General features: G+C 54.4%; 1 protein-coding gene across 2 annotated transcripts in view; it reads left to right on the top strand.

Annotated features, from left to right (window-relative positions):
- Window positions 1–1241: 1241 nt before the first annotated feature.
- The window catches only part of ST8SIA2 (ST8 alpha-N-acetyl-neuraminide alpha-2,8-sialyltransferase 2), a gene marked incomplete at both ends in the record, with an annotated part of 37346 nt that continues 23236 nt past the window's right edge, over window positions 1242–15351 (top strand). For both annotated transcript variants that reach the window (XM_081114818.1, XM_081114817.1), the window contains one exon: window positions 1242–1339. In XM_081114818.1, coding sequence (XP_080970944.1) covers window positions 1242–1339 — 98 coding nt within the window. The remainder of the gene's footprint in view (window positions 1340–15351) is intronic.

The raw sequence follows: 15351 nt of genomic DNA, 5'->3' as shown, positions 1-15351 counted from the left end.
GAGTTACGTTTCCTGATTTCAGGATTGTTATAGTTAGCGCAAGAAAAAAAAAAAGATAACTATTAATTTCAGTAAAACTTAATGGGGCCCTTCCCACCCCAGGCTAAGGATTGGTGCAAAAATTGAGTTCAACTGGCTAAGACTGGGGACGCATAAATATTAGGTATGGGGGGGGGGCATGTTACTTCTTGGGGGAGCCATATTTTCTAGCAGGCCCTTCGATCAAGATCGGACTGGAGTGGGAAGAGGGGGCTACTGCTTTTCCAGGAGCCCAGCCCGGAGTCAGCACTGCAAGGGTTAAGGCGGGCGGGCGGGCGGGCGCTGCTGTCTGACATTGTGGATAGCATGCGCCTAGGGTTCCAGCCAAGGCGGTGTGACCTCTGGCAACTCAGGGAACCTCTCTGAACCCAGTCTCCCATCTATCAATGGAGACCAAGATGACTGCCGGGGGAGGGGAAAGGGTGGAGGAAGAGGTGCGGCGTGTCTCAGGGTTCAGCACCTACCCACAAACCGCAAAACCCGCAGTCAACATCTCCACCGAAGTTGGCCTGTCTTGGATATTTCTTCTCCCCTCCCCTTCCCCCACCTCCCCTCGAATGTGTCTCTTGCAGAAACGCCTGGCGGCAGGAAACCCCCTCCTGGCCGTGCGCTGGCGGCTGTCCCCAGGTGCGGGTCTTTGTGTCGGGAAAACTTTTCGAGAAAGCGGGCGGCGCTGGACAAAGAGCGGGCGGCGGAGGGCGTCTGCCAGCCGACGGGGTACGCGGGGCGGTGCTGGGTACCTGGGCGCACGCGGCTCCCCAGCTCAGCCTCCCTAGGCTGGGAGTGGCCGGCTCCAGCCGCGTCCCAGAGCCCCCCCGGGAGCTGGAAGAAGGCAGGAGGGAGACGCCACGGCGGGCGGCTGGACATCGGAGTGGACTGGGGTGGGCGGAGGCGAGCAGAGGCGCGGAGCAAAGCTGTCAAACTGCGCGCGGAGCCCCACGCAGGGCGGGGAAAGGGAGGGGAAGGAAGGGGAGGGGAGGGGGAGAGAAGGGGCGGGCGGGAGCCGAGGGGGAGAGCTGGCTCGCCGCGCCTGAGCAACCCCTGTGTGCCGCTGTCGCCGCCGCCGCCGGCCCGGACTCGCCGGGAGCGCAGGGATCTGCCCGGCTGCGCACCGCGCGCTCGGAGGCTCGGGCGCCGGCCGCTGAGCCCTCCAGCCCCGCTCCTCGCTCCAGCCCGCACGGTCCCGGGGGCGCGAAGCCACCATGCAGCTGCAGTTCCGGAGCTGGATGCTGGCTGCGCTCACGCTGCTGGTGGTCTGCCTCATCTTCGCAGACATCTCGGAGATCGAAGAAGAAATCGGGTAAATAGCTGCGCCCGGCCGCGCCGTGCCGGGCGGGTGCCGAGCCCTGGCGGGATCTCTCCCTCCCGGACTCTCCACATACACACACCCCAATCCGCTTTGTGTGCGCCGCGCCCCCCTATCGCTTAGCTGGAGAGGTGGCGGGCGGTTTTGGCCAGCGTGGCCGCACCTGGGGCCCGGGACGGTTTGGTGAGCGGCGGGTGGGGTGTCCCCTGGGCAGGGAGCGCGGGCAGCCTCCAGCCGGCCAGCATGTGGGAGCAGACTCGCACCCCTGTCCCCCTCCCTTCTCCGAAGTGTCCACGCGCGATGTCGCCGGGTCGAGGGAGGGCGCTGGGGAGTGTCTAGGGCGGGCGGAGGGGCCGAGAGTGGAGGAGGCAGGAGTTTCTTTGTCTCCGGCTCGGCCGCTTTCTCGCCTTGGCAAAGTGGGCAAGGGGCGCGCAGGGATCTGTGCGCTGGGGGAAGGGCTCCCCGGGCCCAGCGGAGGGCGAGGGCTCTGCACGGGCTCCCGGGAAGGGGAGTGTCCCCCATACAGACGGACACACACACGCTCTCCCCGCAGCCCCGAGAGCCTGGCGTTGGGGTGCGCGCTGGAACCGCTAGAGCTGGAGCGCGCGGGGCGGGGCTGAGACCCCCGCCCTCGCCGGGCTTTGGACGCTCAGCGAACCCACGGCGCCCCTGCACCCCCGAGTCCCAGTGCGCTCTCGCCGCGGAGCCTGAGACCTTTCTGGAAAGTCTGTATCGCCGCCCGGTGGTCTTCGGGGCCCCCTGGCGCGCGGTCTCGCCCTAGCGTTTCTCGGGATCTCTCCAGGGGCGGGGCGGGGCGGGGGCCCCTGCCCGAGCTGGGGACTCCCAGGAGCGCGCACTCGCAAAGCTGGACACACCAGCCCTGGTCCCGGAGGCTGATATGCGCACCCGGCCTGGCAGCCTCCCGCACGCACGTGGGGCCCGGCCCCTCTCTGCTCCCGCACCACACAAAGCCTCCAACCCGCAGTGGGCAGGAGGGGAGGCAGCGAGGGTTCTGAGGGGCCCAGAGCAGGGCTTCCTAGCCCCGGGCCCCGAGAAGGTGAGTTCTCAGGGTGGGCAGAAGGTCCCATCCTCCATGGGGCTAGTGCCCATCCAGGCACCCGCGCCGCGGGGCGCCCCTCCTTTGTCCCATTTGTCATTTCATCCTGTCAGCACGAGTTGAGGGCCCCTGGGTTGACAGTTTCCTGGAAAGGGAAATGCCAGTCCTAGGCTGAGGCTGCCCAGGCCCTAAGGACCCCCAGGTGGGGCAGGCGCCACTTCCTGTTCTCCCCTTTCCCCCTGCCCCTATCCAGCAGTGCCGCCCCAGAATTCCTCCTGTGAACTCCACCGCCCTTCAACAACCCTCTCTGCCTCTCTCTCCACATCATGCTAGGTTTCCCCCACGAGCTCCGAAAACTTTCACAAATGCTGTTGAGTTAATACACGCGCGCCACCAGCTCCCACACAGACAGGGAAGAGCGTTCTGTAGCTGTTTAACTCCAAAGCGTGGGTAGGAGAGGAAGTGGGCTGGCCAAGTTTGGGGTGATGGCGGTCCCACTGGGGAGGGCCTTCCTCTAGCCGCCCCCCTCTGCCCCCAGATACTGGGCTCTGCCTGGGCCAGACCACTTGGCATGTGAGAGGGCGGGACCAGCGGCTGCCCATTGTTCTGCTATAAAATCCTAATTAGATGCTCATTCAGGCATCCCTTGCTTGTCCATTCCCGGAACTTTTGCCGAATGCCTTCTACATGCCGAGGACTTCTGATTTTTTAAATGCCATCAGGACATCACTTTGAGCCCCCACTTCCCACATCAGGTTGTTCCAACAGGGTATCCAGCCATCAGCTCCAAGGCCTGAGCTAAGAGGGGCGCTTACATATATATTTAAAACCCGCCATTGAGCATGGCTTAGTGGTTGAGTGTCGACCTATGAACCAGGAGGTCACAGTTCAATTCCTGATCAGGGCACATGCCCAGGTTGCAGGCTCGATCCCCAGTAGGGGGCGTGCAGGAGGCAGCCGATCCATGAGTCTCTCTCATCATTGATTTTTCTCTCTCTCTCCCTCTCCCTTCCTCTCTGAAACCAATAAAAATATATTAAAAACAAAATAAAACAAAACCCAGAGCTCTTGTGCTATGAGTGTGCCCCCCAGGACCTGTTTCATTGGGGGGTCCCCCGTTTCATTGTGGGGGAGGTCCCCTGCCTGGGAAAAATTGTCAAACAAGTCAGATGTGTTATATGCCATACCACTGTCCTTCACTCTGGTGCCCCTGTCCTGAGGCTGACCCCTGGCTTGACCAGTTCCGACCTGAGACACCTACCTCCTCCAGGAACCCCACATCTGCCCCAAATGCGTTGAACTCAGACGAGTGGAGGCATATCTGGGAGTTGCCACGGCTGGGGAAGGAAGGATATGAGGTGTAGGGCGAGAACCCCAGCTGCCCCTTACATCTACTTGTAAGCCAGGCGCAGTCACTTATTTGATCCTTGTAAGCACCCCAACTTTGAGCAGCCAGAGGGCGCTCTGTGCGGTGAGTGTCCTGGCACAGTGACAGGGAGGGGTGCCAGCTCTGTCGCCCTCACCATATGCCTTTCCAGGAGACCTCAGATCCCACTGGAGACCACGGTGCCCTTGTACCAGCCCTGCCCACCCTTCCCCAACTCGCTCTCGACCTGTGCTGCGGAGGATTAGGCATCCTCTGCCCGGGTCAGCCCCACGGGCACAGCCCTGATTCTGTAAAAGCCCGGCTGTAGCTGGAAGACAATGAACAGTGGGACCCCATGATTTGTTAGAAAAGGAAGAACCTCTTTTCGGAGTAAATGTTCAAGGATTAAGGCATGAGAAGTGAAAGAGGAGTGAAGAATGACACCTGTGTTGTCTGAGGGACAAAACTGGGGTATCTTTTTCTTAGGATCTTGATTCTCTTTCTTAGAAAACGAGGCTTTTGATGTCGTGGCCTCGGAGGGCCTGCACCGCCCCGGTAAGCGTGGACGGTACCGTGAGGGGCAGAGCTTTCTTCCAAAGGGCTCTTCTGAGAGACACGCCTCTTACTCCTAAGTGATGATTTTCAAAGTTACATTTCTGCACAGACAGCAGCATGGTGATTACCAGAGGGGAAGGGGGTGGGGGAGGTAGAAGAGGGTAAAGAGGGGAGAAGTGGTGATGGAAGGAGCCCGGCCGGTGTGGCTCAGTGGTTGAGAGTTGACCTATGAACCAAAAGGTCACGGTTTGGTTCCAGGTCAGGGCACATGCCAAGGTTGCGGGCTCAATCCCTTGTGTGGGGTGTGCAGGAGGCAGCCGATCCATGATTCTCTCTCATCATTGATGTTTCTATCTCTCCCTCTCCCTTCCTCTCTGAAAACAATCAATATATATATAATATATATATATATATATATATATATTTTTAAATGGTGATGGAAGGAGACTTAACTTGGGGTGGTGAGCACACAATACAATATACAGATGATGTATTATAGAACTGTACCCCTGAAACCTATATAATTTTATTAACCAATGTCACCCCAATACAGTCCATAAAAAAGGGGAAAAAAAGTTGCATTTCTAACTCACCTGCTTGTGAAAATACTAGTACCTCCCTGAGGCTGAACGAGAAAGAGGAACTGTAGAAAGATGAGCTCTCTGTAAAGCACCCAAACAAATCAGGGGCCGGGTGGCGCTTTGGGAAAACCACCTCTGATGAACTAATGCACCCCAAATTTTGGAGTCAACTGGACCAAGTTATAAGCTAAAATCTTTTCCTGATTGTCCCTTGGGTTTCAGTTGTGATAATAACCTCCAGGCGGGGGGGGGGGGGGGGCGGCACGACGGCTTGCCTACCGTGGTGTCCCCTGAACCTGGCATTCAGAAGCCACTCAATGAACATCTGTGGGATGGATATCCTTCAGATGGCACACACCATCCCTGGCCAGGGCTGGGACTCTCAGAGCCTTGGGACAGGCAGGGAGTGTGGGTTCCCTCTAAGAAACCTCTCTCTCTCTCTCTCTTTTTTAAAAATATTTTATTGACTTTTTACAGAAAGGAAGGGAGAGGGCTAGAGAGTTAGAAACATCAACGAGAGAGACATCAATCAGCTGCCTCCTGCACACCCCCTACTGGGGATGTGCCCGCAACCAAGGTACATGCCCTTGACCGGAATCGAACCCGGGACCCTTTAGTCCGCAGGACGATGCTCTATCCACTGAGCCAAACCGGTCAGGGAAGAAACCTCTCTTTTTATACAATTAGGTAAACTGGATCCTGAGAAGCAACACTCGGTTAAGGAGAGGGCACGCCTGCCCAGGTCTCCTCCTCCAGCCGAGCCCCTCTAATCACAGAGGAGGTACAGAACTCTGGTTCAAGAGGAGGTAACTAGTGATAGTGATTCAGATAATGGTGAAGATGAAGATAATGATGGTCCTTATCACTGATTGATTCACTGAGTGCTTGCTATGAGCCAAGAGCTAATCCAAGTGCCTTGTAGACATGAGCACCTGCCATCCTCGGGGCCGCTTAATGGCCACCTGCCACCGAGAGTTACTCTCTTCTGAGCTCTGTGCCAGGTGCTGTGCTGCTTCGTTTATTTATTTATTGTTAGTCCTCAGTCGAGGATATTTTTCCATTGATTTTTAGAGAGACTGGAAAGTAGGGGTAGAGGCAGAGAGAAACATCGATGTGAAAGAGACACATGGTCTGGTTGCCTCCTGTACAGGCCCAACCAAGGCTGACCTGCAACCGAGGCACGTGCCCTTGACCGGAATCGAACCCGGGACCTTTCAGTCCACAGACCAACGCTTTATCCACTGAGCCAAACCAGCTAGGGCTGTGCTCACTGGTTTAAAGTACTAGTTCACTCCGTCCTCACCAACCTCACCGAGTGCAGTTCTGTAGCTACATTACGTGTAGGAGTGAGGACACGGAGGCTCCGAGAGGCTGTGTAAGTTGCTAGTGATAAAGCAAGTAACCTTAGTTCTACAAGAAGTCAAAGGTTGGCCGAAACCGGTTTGGCTCAGTGGATAGAGCGTCGCCCTGTGGACTGAGGGGTCCCGGGTTCGATTCCGGTCAAGGGCATGTACCTGGGCTGCGGGCACATCCCCAGTAGGAGGTGTGCAGGAGGCGGCTGATCGATGTTTCTCTCCCATCGATGTTTCTAACTCTCTATCTCTCTCCCTTCCTCTCTGTAAAAAATCAATAAAATATATTATAAAAAAAAGAAAGAAAGAAAAGAAGTCAAAGGCATGCTCTTGACCACCCACATGCTAGCCCGCCCTGTCCCCTGAATTCCTTCCCCTCTGGAGCCCTGTGACAGAACAGGTGTCAGAACCAGCCTTCCTCGCTCATTCCCCAGGGTCCTTCCCAAGGCCCGGGTGAAGGAAGAAGCCTGGAGATGGACTCAGGCCTGTCCCCCTGCAGTGTCCCTCTGGTCCAGTCAAGGTCGGCGTGATGCGACAGGACAGAACGGCACTGTCCCCTGGCTTTCCAGACCAGCTCACCCGCCGTGGGTATGAGCAACTCAGGCCCACAGGTGTGCCCTTGGGCTGCATGGGGAGGGATCGCCCCCATCCCATTGCACACCTGCCTCTGCTGTCAGTGGAAGGCACCTTCCCCACTTGGCCATGCCACTTGCCTAGGCACCGGGGAGTCTGGACCGAGGGTGATAGGAAAGATATTTAACAACGGGTCCCTCCTGGTAGAGTGGACATTCAACCAATCAGAACCAAGGCTGTCCAATATACTGGGGCCAGCAGACCCAGTGCCCCAGCCAAACATCAGGCCAATCTAGGGAAGTAGCAGATGCCAAGCGGTGAGATGTCATCATCAGCCATGACTAGATCCCTGAGCCAACAGCCAAGTTCGAGGTGAGGGGCACCCTTTAGAGGCGGTGTGAAAGGAAATGACCTTTCCTTTGAGTTGTGGCAGCCAGGCACTCCCTAAGGAGCATATGTATTTGTTCAAGACGATGTGACTTTTTTCTCCCTAAAGTTCATTCTTTTCAGTCCCGGATACTTCACTCAGATAGAAACATGCCTGGAGAATGAAATAGGAAGGGAAAAGTCTCTGGTTTTTAACTCGCTGTTCCCAGTCCTTGTTGCCAGTGGTTCCTAGCATCAAATTTAAGTTGTAAATAGATGTCCAGCTTAGAAACCAATCGCTACTCGTGGTCTCTCTCCTGTTACAGGGCAGGGTTGCTGGGTTTTAAAATTGTTTAGGTCTGACCAATTGGGGGTGTTGTAAATGGCAAATTATAAATCCTTCTCAGAGAGAGCGGAGTTTTATAAGGGCTCCCCTTGCTTCGAGCACAAGTAATACACAACCTAGCCCCTGCCTCCCTCTTCATTCTTCCTGGGCTCCAGCCATCCATCCATTCCACCCCATTCACAGTTCCCAGAATGCACTGTGGCTTCAAGCTTCGGGGCCTTTGCACATGCCTTCTTCTTTCTGGAACAACCTCCTTGCAAAGCATTCGCAGACCCCATCCCCCCCTCAGAATGTCTGGGGTAGCTGCCCCTCCTGTGTATACCCTGATCATGCCAGTAGCCTATGGAGATGGGCTCAACAATTATGTTTTAATTTTCCTTAGCCCCGGCCCCTGGTGATAAGTATATGGCTTATTAAACGAAGCCGATAAAATATCATTTGCATGGCCAAAACCGGTTTGGCTCAGTGGATAGAGCGTCGGCTTGCGGACTGAAAGGTCCCAGGTTCGATTCCGGTCAAGGGCATGTACCTGGGTTGCGGGCACGTCCCCAGTGGGAGATGTGCAGGAGGCAGCTGATCGATGTTTCTCTCTCATCGATGTTTCTAACTCTCTATCTCTCTCCCTTCCTCTCTGTAAAAAATCAATAAAATATATTTAAAAAAAAAATATCATTTGCATGAACTCGGGCCTAGGACATGACAAAAATAAGCATTCAGCCTTCTGCCCCCCCCCCCCCCTACCACCCCCCGACCAGGCGGCACAGCCCAGGGAAGGGCACTGTTCATGGTCAGCACGTGGGGAAGCAGCCCGTGGAAATGGAAGGCCCTTTCTGGTGTGTAAAGAGGAGGACCGGTGGTACATTTCCCGCTGCCGGTTCAGTTATAAGCAGAGGTGGAAGCCCACCTCCAAGCCTCTGTCCAGCTCTTTATTCTCCGAGAGTCACCCTCCTCCTGCCTGGACACGAGGTGCCGTTCTGTCTTTATCACCTGACCGGCTCCCATGCTGGCCGTAAGAGCAGACTGAACTTGGGGCCGATCGTTTCCTTGCGAGGGCTGCTCCCCAGAAAGGAGGCTGGGAGTCGTGTGTCTGAAATATTGAGGGCGTAAGACATGTGAGGCCAGGTCTGCGTGTGTCATCTCAAAGATTTTCTTTATGAAAATAGCACTTGTCAGCTGGGTTTTGGTTTTCAAATGCTGGTCACACCAGGGGGTGGGGGTGGGTCGGTCAAGACTTGTGGCAGCTGTGTGGCCCCGAAACAAGCTCAGGAGCCTCATCTCCCTCAACAGAAGTGAATTGGACAGACAGATGGGAACATGAGTGAAAATACCTGAGGGAGGGGCAGAGACCTGAATTGGGGGGGGTGCATCAGGAGACAAGCCCGTCTCCCCAAGAGAAGCCCCGGGCGAGAGGCTCAGGTGCCATCAGTGCCCGGGGACACCATCCCCTGCGTCTGGGTGACTGCTGGTCCGGGGCTTGTCCTTAAACGTTGGGATTACTCACTCTCCTGGGTGGCAGCTGGGCTGGTTTTAAAAGCTCCCCGGTGGCCTGCAATTCGTCACTCGGCTGGGAAGCTGCCTGGCGTCCTGACGGGACCTGTTTGTCCCAGGGTTTTCTCAGCGTCAGCTGTCTCAGACTTCACGCCGGAAGGGGGTCGCTCCGGCTGGGGAGACAGCCCTGGTCCCGACAAGACGTATCTATTAGATCGGCGGGGAGCGGCCCCGCCTGGCATGGCTAGACTGGGAGTCTTGATTCACTGCTGGAGGAAACCAGCTCCCGCCTTGCGTGTGGGTGTGTATTTGAGTTCTGGAATTGCTCCGGGAGAACGACGCTCTCGCCGTCACAGAGAGTTTCCCCGAGCACTTTTTTTGTTATTATTGGACGCACTCGGCTCTGCTTCCTGGTCCCTTTGTAAGGCTCCGAGCTGCAATTTCCCATCCTCCGTCAACGGCTGGAGGTTGAGTGACCCTGAGGTCAGTGGTTCCCAAAGGCTGGTCTGCTTACGGGGGGCGATCCCCCAGGACAAAGAAAGGAGAAGTAAAATAGCACAGGGCAGCTAACAGCAATTATGTTAGTTTCAAGCTGCCAACTGGCATCTCCTGAGAACTGCTCTATATTCTGAGATGCTCTTCTTGTTTTCTCGTAGGCATTGATATTCTTTCTTTCCTGAAAGGGGGAGATGGTAGATAAATCTTGCGATCGCCTTGTTAGCTGAAGAGGTTGGTTAACCTGTGACTCCCCAACCCCAATTTTCTGGAATTATTACTGACCCCTGAAATCCGATAGTCTGGCTCTGAGTTCATCTTGAAGAGCACCTCACACATCTTTTCCCCGTGGAGGCTGCTGTCAGCAGGGATGACAGTGGTCATTTTTGTCCTCGCTGCTGTGTGCCAGGCGATATCCTAAGCCAGTGATGGCGAACCTATGACACACGTGCCAGAGGTGACACGCGAACTCATTTTTTTGGGTTGATTTTTTTCTTTGTTAAATGGCATTTCAATATATCAAATAAATATCAAAAATATAAGTCTTTGTTTTACTATGGTTGCAAATATCAAAAAATGTCTATATGTGACATGGCACCAGAGTTAAGTTAGGGTTTTTCAAAATGCTGACACGCCGAGCTCAAAAGGTTCGCCATCACTGTCCTAAGCCCTCTTGCTATATATTCACACCTGTCATCTCCCCAGCGAGCCCCTGGGGTCTGAGTTATTGTTATCGCCATTATACAGACGAGGAAGCTAAGGCCCAGAGCAGTTAAGTAACTCAGCCACAGCCACACAGCGAGGAAGTGGCAGTGCTGGGGTTTAAACCTCCAAAGGATGAGACCTCTCCAGAAATGACACCCAGTGGGGAAATACGCTGCCTTCTCTCTTGCCCTCTGCTCCCTGGCCCCACTGAGTCTCATCAGAATCGGAGGCTCTGGAGCATGGCATTTGTTTGACTATCTCATTGAGAGAGAGAGAGAGAGAGACAGAGAGAGAGAGAGAGAGGGACTGGAGGAAGAGAAAAACAGCACACATGATCAAGGCCTGGAGGAATTTTCTTGTGGGAAGAGAAAGGCTAGTGCAGTCGGCTTCCGTAGGCCCCGTGGAGCCTGGTAAGGATGGAAGGACGTGGCCAGGAGGGGACAGACTTCTGCAGGGAGGCTGCACAGGCACAGGGAGCCCAGGGCTGACGCCGTGCCCGCAGTTCTCCTGGGAGCGCCATGGGTCACGTGCTTAGCCCTCGTAACCACCCTGTTTGCCCCCTGGCAGACGAGGGAACAGAGGCTCAGAGAGGTGCCAGGACTTGCTAAGGTCACGCAGCTAGAAAACACGGAGCTCAGATGTCACCTGGGTTGGCCTGAGCCACGGCTCACACTACTTACTCTGCTACTTTCATGCACTGAAGTCACCGGGCTTCCTGCTCTTATTCCTCCTGCTGCCCCAGGCCCCCGACACTCTCAGTCTCACTGTCTGTGCCACACGGAGTTTGTAAAGGGAAGCTGGGAGCATTGGAGATGATGGGAAAGACCCATGGCAGGCCCGGCCGGTGTGGCTCAGTGGTTGAGCGTCGACCTATGAACCAGGAGGTCACGGTTCGATTCCCGGTCAGGGCACATGCCCAGGTAGTGGGCTCAGTCCCCAGAGCAGGGTGTGCAGGAGGCAGCTGATCAGAGATTCTCTCTCATTGTTGATGTTTCTCTCTCTCCCTCTCCCTTCCTCTTTGAAATCAATAAAAATATATTTTTTTAAAAAGACTCATGGCAGGTCAGAAGAGCCTCCTAATCCCAATCACCCTCAGGAGTGACACTTCAGCGGATGTTGAAGGGGTGGCCGCACTTGGACTCAGCCCAGTGAGGTGTGGGTGCTTGCTATTGGGTTTCCCCGTCTCTGATTTCAAGAACAAGAATATTGGCTGTGCTCGGAGGAGCGGGAGCCAGGATTAATTCACACCTTTCTCGGTAAATGTCAGCGGAGCTTAAATAATGAAGGGAGGAAGCATATGATATCCAGAGAACATGAGTGGGTAAACTGATAGGGTGGTGGCTTTCGTGTGCTCTTCTGTACTCCGTAAGCCGCAAGCTCCTTCCACCGCCCTTCTGGTCCCAGAAGTTTGGCAGTTACTTCACATGGACTCTGGATATGCCTGCACTATACCCTAATCAACATGAAGAGCGCCTGGCAGGTGCCCAAGGCACATTGATTTAAGAGTGGGATTTTGGTTTCAACAACGCAACATCAACGTATTATTTAATTCAAAAAATTGTATAATACCAAGAGGCATGGCGGGGAGGTGAAAGGAGGGAGAAAAAGAGGAAAGGACACACACCAAGAATTAAAGAAATGATCACATTTTTTGTTATGCGTATACTAGTACTTGAACACACTTTCTGGAAGTGGCCCAAGCAGCCGACACCAGGAAGTTAAAACTGTGACAAGTGCACATGCGTACTGTTTTGTGGGTCCTCTGTACATGCTGTTGGCCCGCCTGCGTGTCCCCACTCAGTGGAGGGACCCATCGGTCTCATGAAAGCCTAAACCAGATGGAGGGAAGACGCGGACGGTAGGGCAGGGAGGGTGGGGCAGGGAGGCTGGAGGCCAAGGGCGCAGACAGCCCAGAGCACCCCCGCTCCCAGATCCAGAGTCCTAGCTGCCCCTTCCCTTACCACCGGCCTCCTTTAGTGTTTGGGTCAAGGGTAAATCCGAAAAGAGAAGAGGGTCCCAAAATGCTCTTCCTGAGATGTGGCTCTTGCTCAGCTGGGAACTGCTGACATACAGCTGTCCCTTCTCTTTTAGGCGCATGCCACTCAGTTCCACTAAGACAGTGGTCGGCAAACTGTGGCTCGCGAGCCACATGCGGCTCTTTGGCCCCTTGAGTGTGGCTCTTCCACAAAATACCGACTTCTGCGCATGGGCCACGAAGTTTCAATCACACTGTACATCAGCGCCCGCACGTGGTATTCTGTGGAAGAGCCACACTCAAAAGGCCAAAGAGCCGCATGTGGCTTGTGAGCCACAGTTTGCCAACCACTGCCCCAAAAAACTGGGTGCAGCGTGTGCTGTGGATTCCAGGGGCAGTATGTGCAGAGCTGTGGCTCAGGACTGTCTGAGGTAGAAGGTAGAAGCCGTGCTGGCCCCACCCCAGAGTTTCTGACTGAGCAGGTCTGGGTGGGGTCTGGTACCTTTGGTTCTTTTGGAGGGCCACACTGGAGGACCACTGGGGCTAGAGCCTGTCACTCAAAGGGAGGACCACACCGGGAGGACCACTGGGCTAGAGCCTGTCACTCAAAGGGAGGACCACACTGGAGGACCACTGGGCTAGAGCCTGTCACTCAAAGGGAGGACCACACCGGGAGGACCACTGGGCTAGAGCCTGTCACTCAAAGGGAGAACCACACTGGGAGGACCACTGGGCTAGAGCCTGTCACTCAAAGCGAGGACCATACTGGGAGGACCACTGGGCTAGAGCCTGTCACTCAAAGTGAGGACCACATTGGGAGGACCACTGGGCTAGAGCCTGTCACTCGAAGGGAGGACCACACTGGGAGGACCACTGGGCTAGAGCCTGTCACTCAAAGTGAGGACCACACTGGGAGGACCACTGGGCTAGAGCCTGTCATTCAAAGGGAGGACCACACCGGGAAGATCACTGGGCTAGAGCCTGTCACTCAAAGCGAGGACCACAATGGAGGACCACAGGGCTAGAGCCTGTCACTCAAAGCGAGGACCACACTGGGAGGATCACTTTTGTATGCACCCTCCCAGTACTGGTGGGCACAACTGGCTTCCCAGCTTTGTGCAGAGTCCCGGCCCGAGGCAGTGGCCTTGGCCACTCAAACCAGGGCAGACTTGTCTGAGGATCCCTGGTGCCCATCACAGAGTTGGTCTACAGTGACCCTCACATGGATGCCATAGAAAGTAATAATTATTACAGCCACTTACTGGATGCCTACGTGTGCACCAGAGGTTTTCATATATCATTTCACATCTTTGTTATAAAACCCCGGCAAAACCCACTTTATGGACAAGTAAACTGAGACAGTGAATTAAGTGCTTAATAAATAGAGGAAAAAGAGCTGGGTTTTGTCAAGGTCCAGCCACTGTTTCTCAGGTGCCGGGATTCAGCCCTGGGCACGGAATGCTTCTCTCTTTGTCCCTCTCCCAATGAGGCCCAAAGCATGAGGTACGGCAAGGAGGAATCCTAGCGAAGGATTGAACTGATTACGGAAGATGCTTAAGGAGGCTGCAGTGTGCCTGGGCATGAAACCACCTTGACTCGGGGCTGGAACAGGGATAGAAATCTCCAGAGAAGCTGGTCAGCAAAGCGCTCCTTGGCCTTGGCCTTAAGCCCCTCGTGAGCTTAGCTAAGACGTGACCACTTCCACAGCCAAGGGCCCCACTTCACGGCTGGCACACACAGTAACAGTTCCCTAGAGTTTTGGGGGTTCCTGAGTGGTCTGGTCTTAGTGGCCTGCCCAGCCTGCAGTCTAATTCCAAACTCCACTCCGAGTTACGAAAAATGGAGGAATTGAGGCGGGTCAGGGGCCTCTAGGGGCGATGGAAGGTGAGGGTAGGGGGCCTTTTAGAACCCATCTGCTCCTTCGGATAAAGACAGCCTCCGGGCGGGATGGAAGCCAAGAATGTAATTGTATTTGTTTTTGCCATTATTTTCGATTTAGGGCAAGGGACCGTGGTATGCTACTTAGGATAGTGATATCAAGATTCCTTTATGATAAATTCATTGATGTTTTTAAGTGAATCAATTGAAAGCAAAGTATTAAGTCAACAAAGTAAAACTATGCAAACCCATGAAGGCAGGCCGGGAAGATGACTGAAGTCTACGCAGTGCCGATGGGCTGGCCTTCCTTCTTCCACACAGCCATCACCTGCCCCCTGTGATGCACAACTGTGACAACTCCTTGCAAAACCTCCAGAGAGAGTGAGCTAATCTTTTCCAGACAAAGTATCAGATATAATTTCCCAATGTACCTGGGAAACTACCCAGTGCACAAACACAGCATCCTCCAATCAAACCATCTTGTGGATGACTTAAAAGGCAAGGATGGCTCTGACAGCGTGGCTCAGTGGTTGAGCGTCGATCTATGAATCAGGAGGTCACAGTTCGATTCCCAGTCAGGGCGCATGCCCGGGTTGTGGGCTCGATGCCCAGGTCGTGGGCTCGATCCCCAGTTGGGGGTATGCAGGAGGCAGCCGATCAATGATTCTCATCATTGATGCTTCTGTCTCTTACTCCCTCTCCCTTCCTCTCTGAAATAAAAAAAAACAAACAAAAACCACACAATATATTAAAAAAAGAAAAAGAAAGAAATCCCAGCCCACAGATAAGTAAGCATTGTTAGCAGGGTGATTCATGGTTCTACACAGGCTCCCTGGCCTGGTACACAGAAGCCAGAGGACTGGAAGGATGTGGCCAGAATTGGGAATCAGCCAAGCTGGCGGCTGGCTGGCTGCAATCAAGCTGATAACAAGGAAATTCATCAGGGTCCACAAGCTCCCCCCTCCCATAGCATCACGGAGGGTTTTTAAATCAATGCTGGTCTCGCTGGCTTGAATGGTACCTAATCTTACCTTTTGAAGCTGGAACATTTGGGAGTTGAGATCAATTGAGATAAAATAAAGTAAAATGTATTGACTTTGGGATTTGGGGTCTTCATCAGAGCCCCATTGTGTAGTGTTGTTTTTATTTTCTGTCTTGGAAATAGGTGGAGGTTAGCCACTGAGGAGGAGGGTTCTGCCTGGACCCAGTGCTGGTAGATTGTTCTAGTCTTTCTCATCTTCTACAAGATGGTTTTTCCTAAGGGAAGGA

Source organism: Myotis nattereri, assembly GCF_964212035.1.
Source record: "Myotis nattereri genome assembly, chromosome: 21".
Lineage (NCBI taxonomy): Eukaryota > Metazoa > Chordata > Mammalia > Chiroptera > Vespertilionidae > Myotis > Myotis nattereri.
The sequence above is the reverse complement of the archived record's forward strand: the minus strand, read 5'-3'. Positions and strand labels throughout refer to the sequence as shown.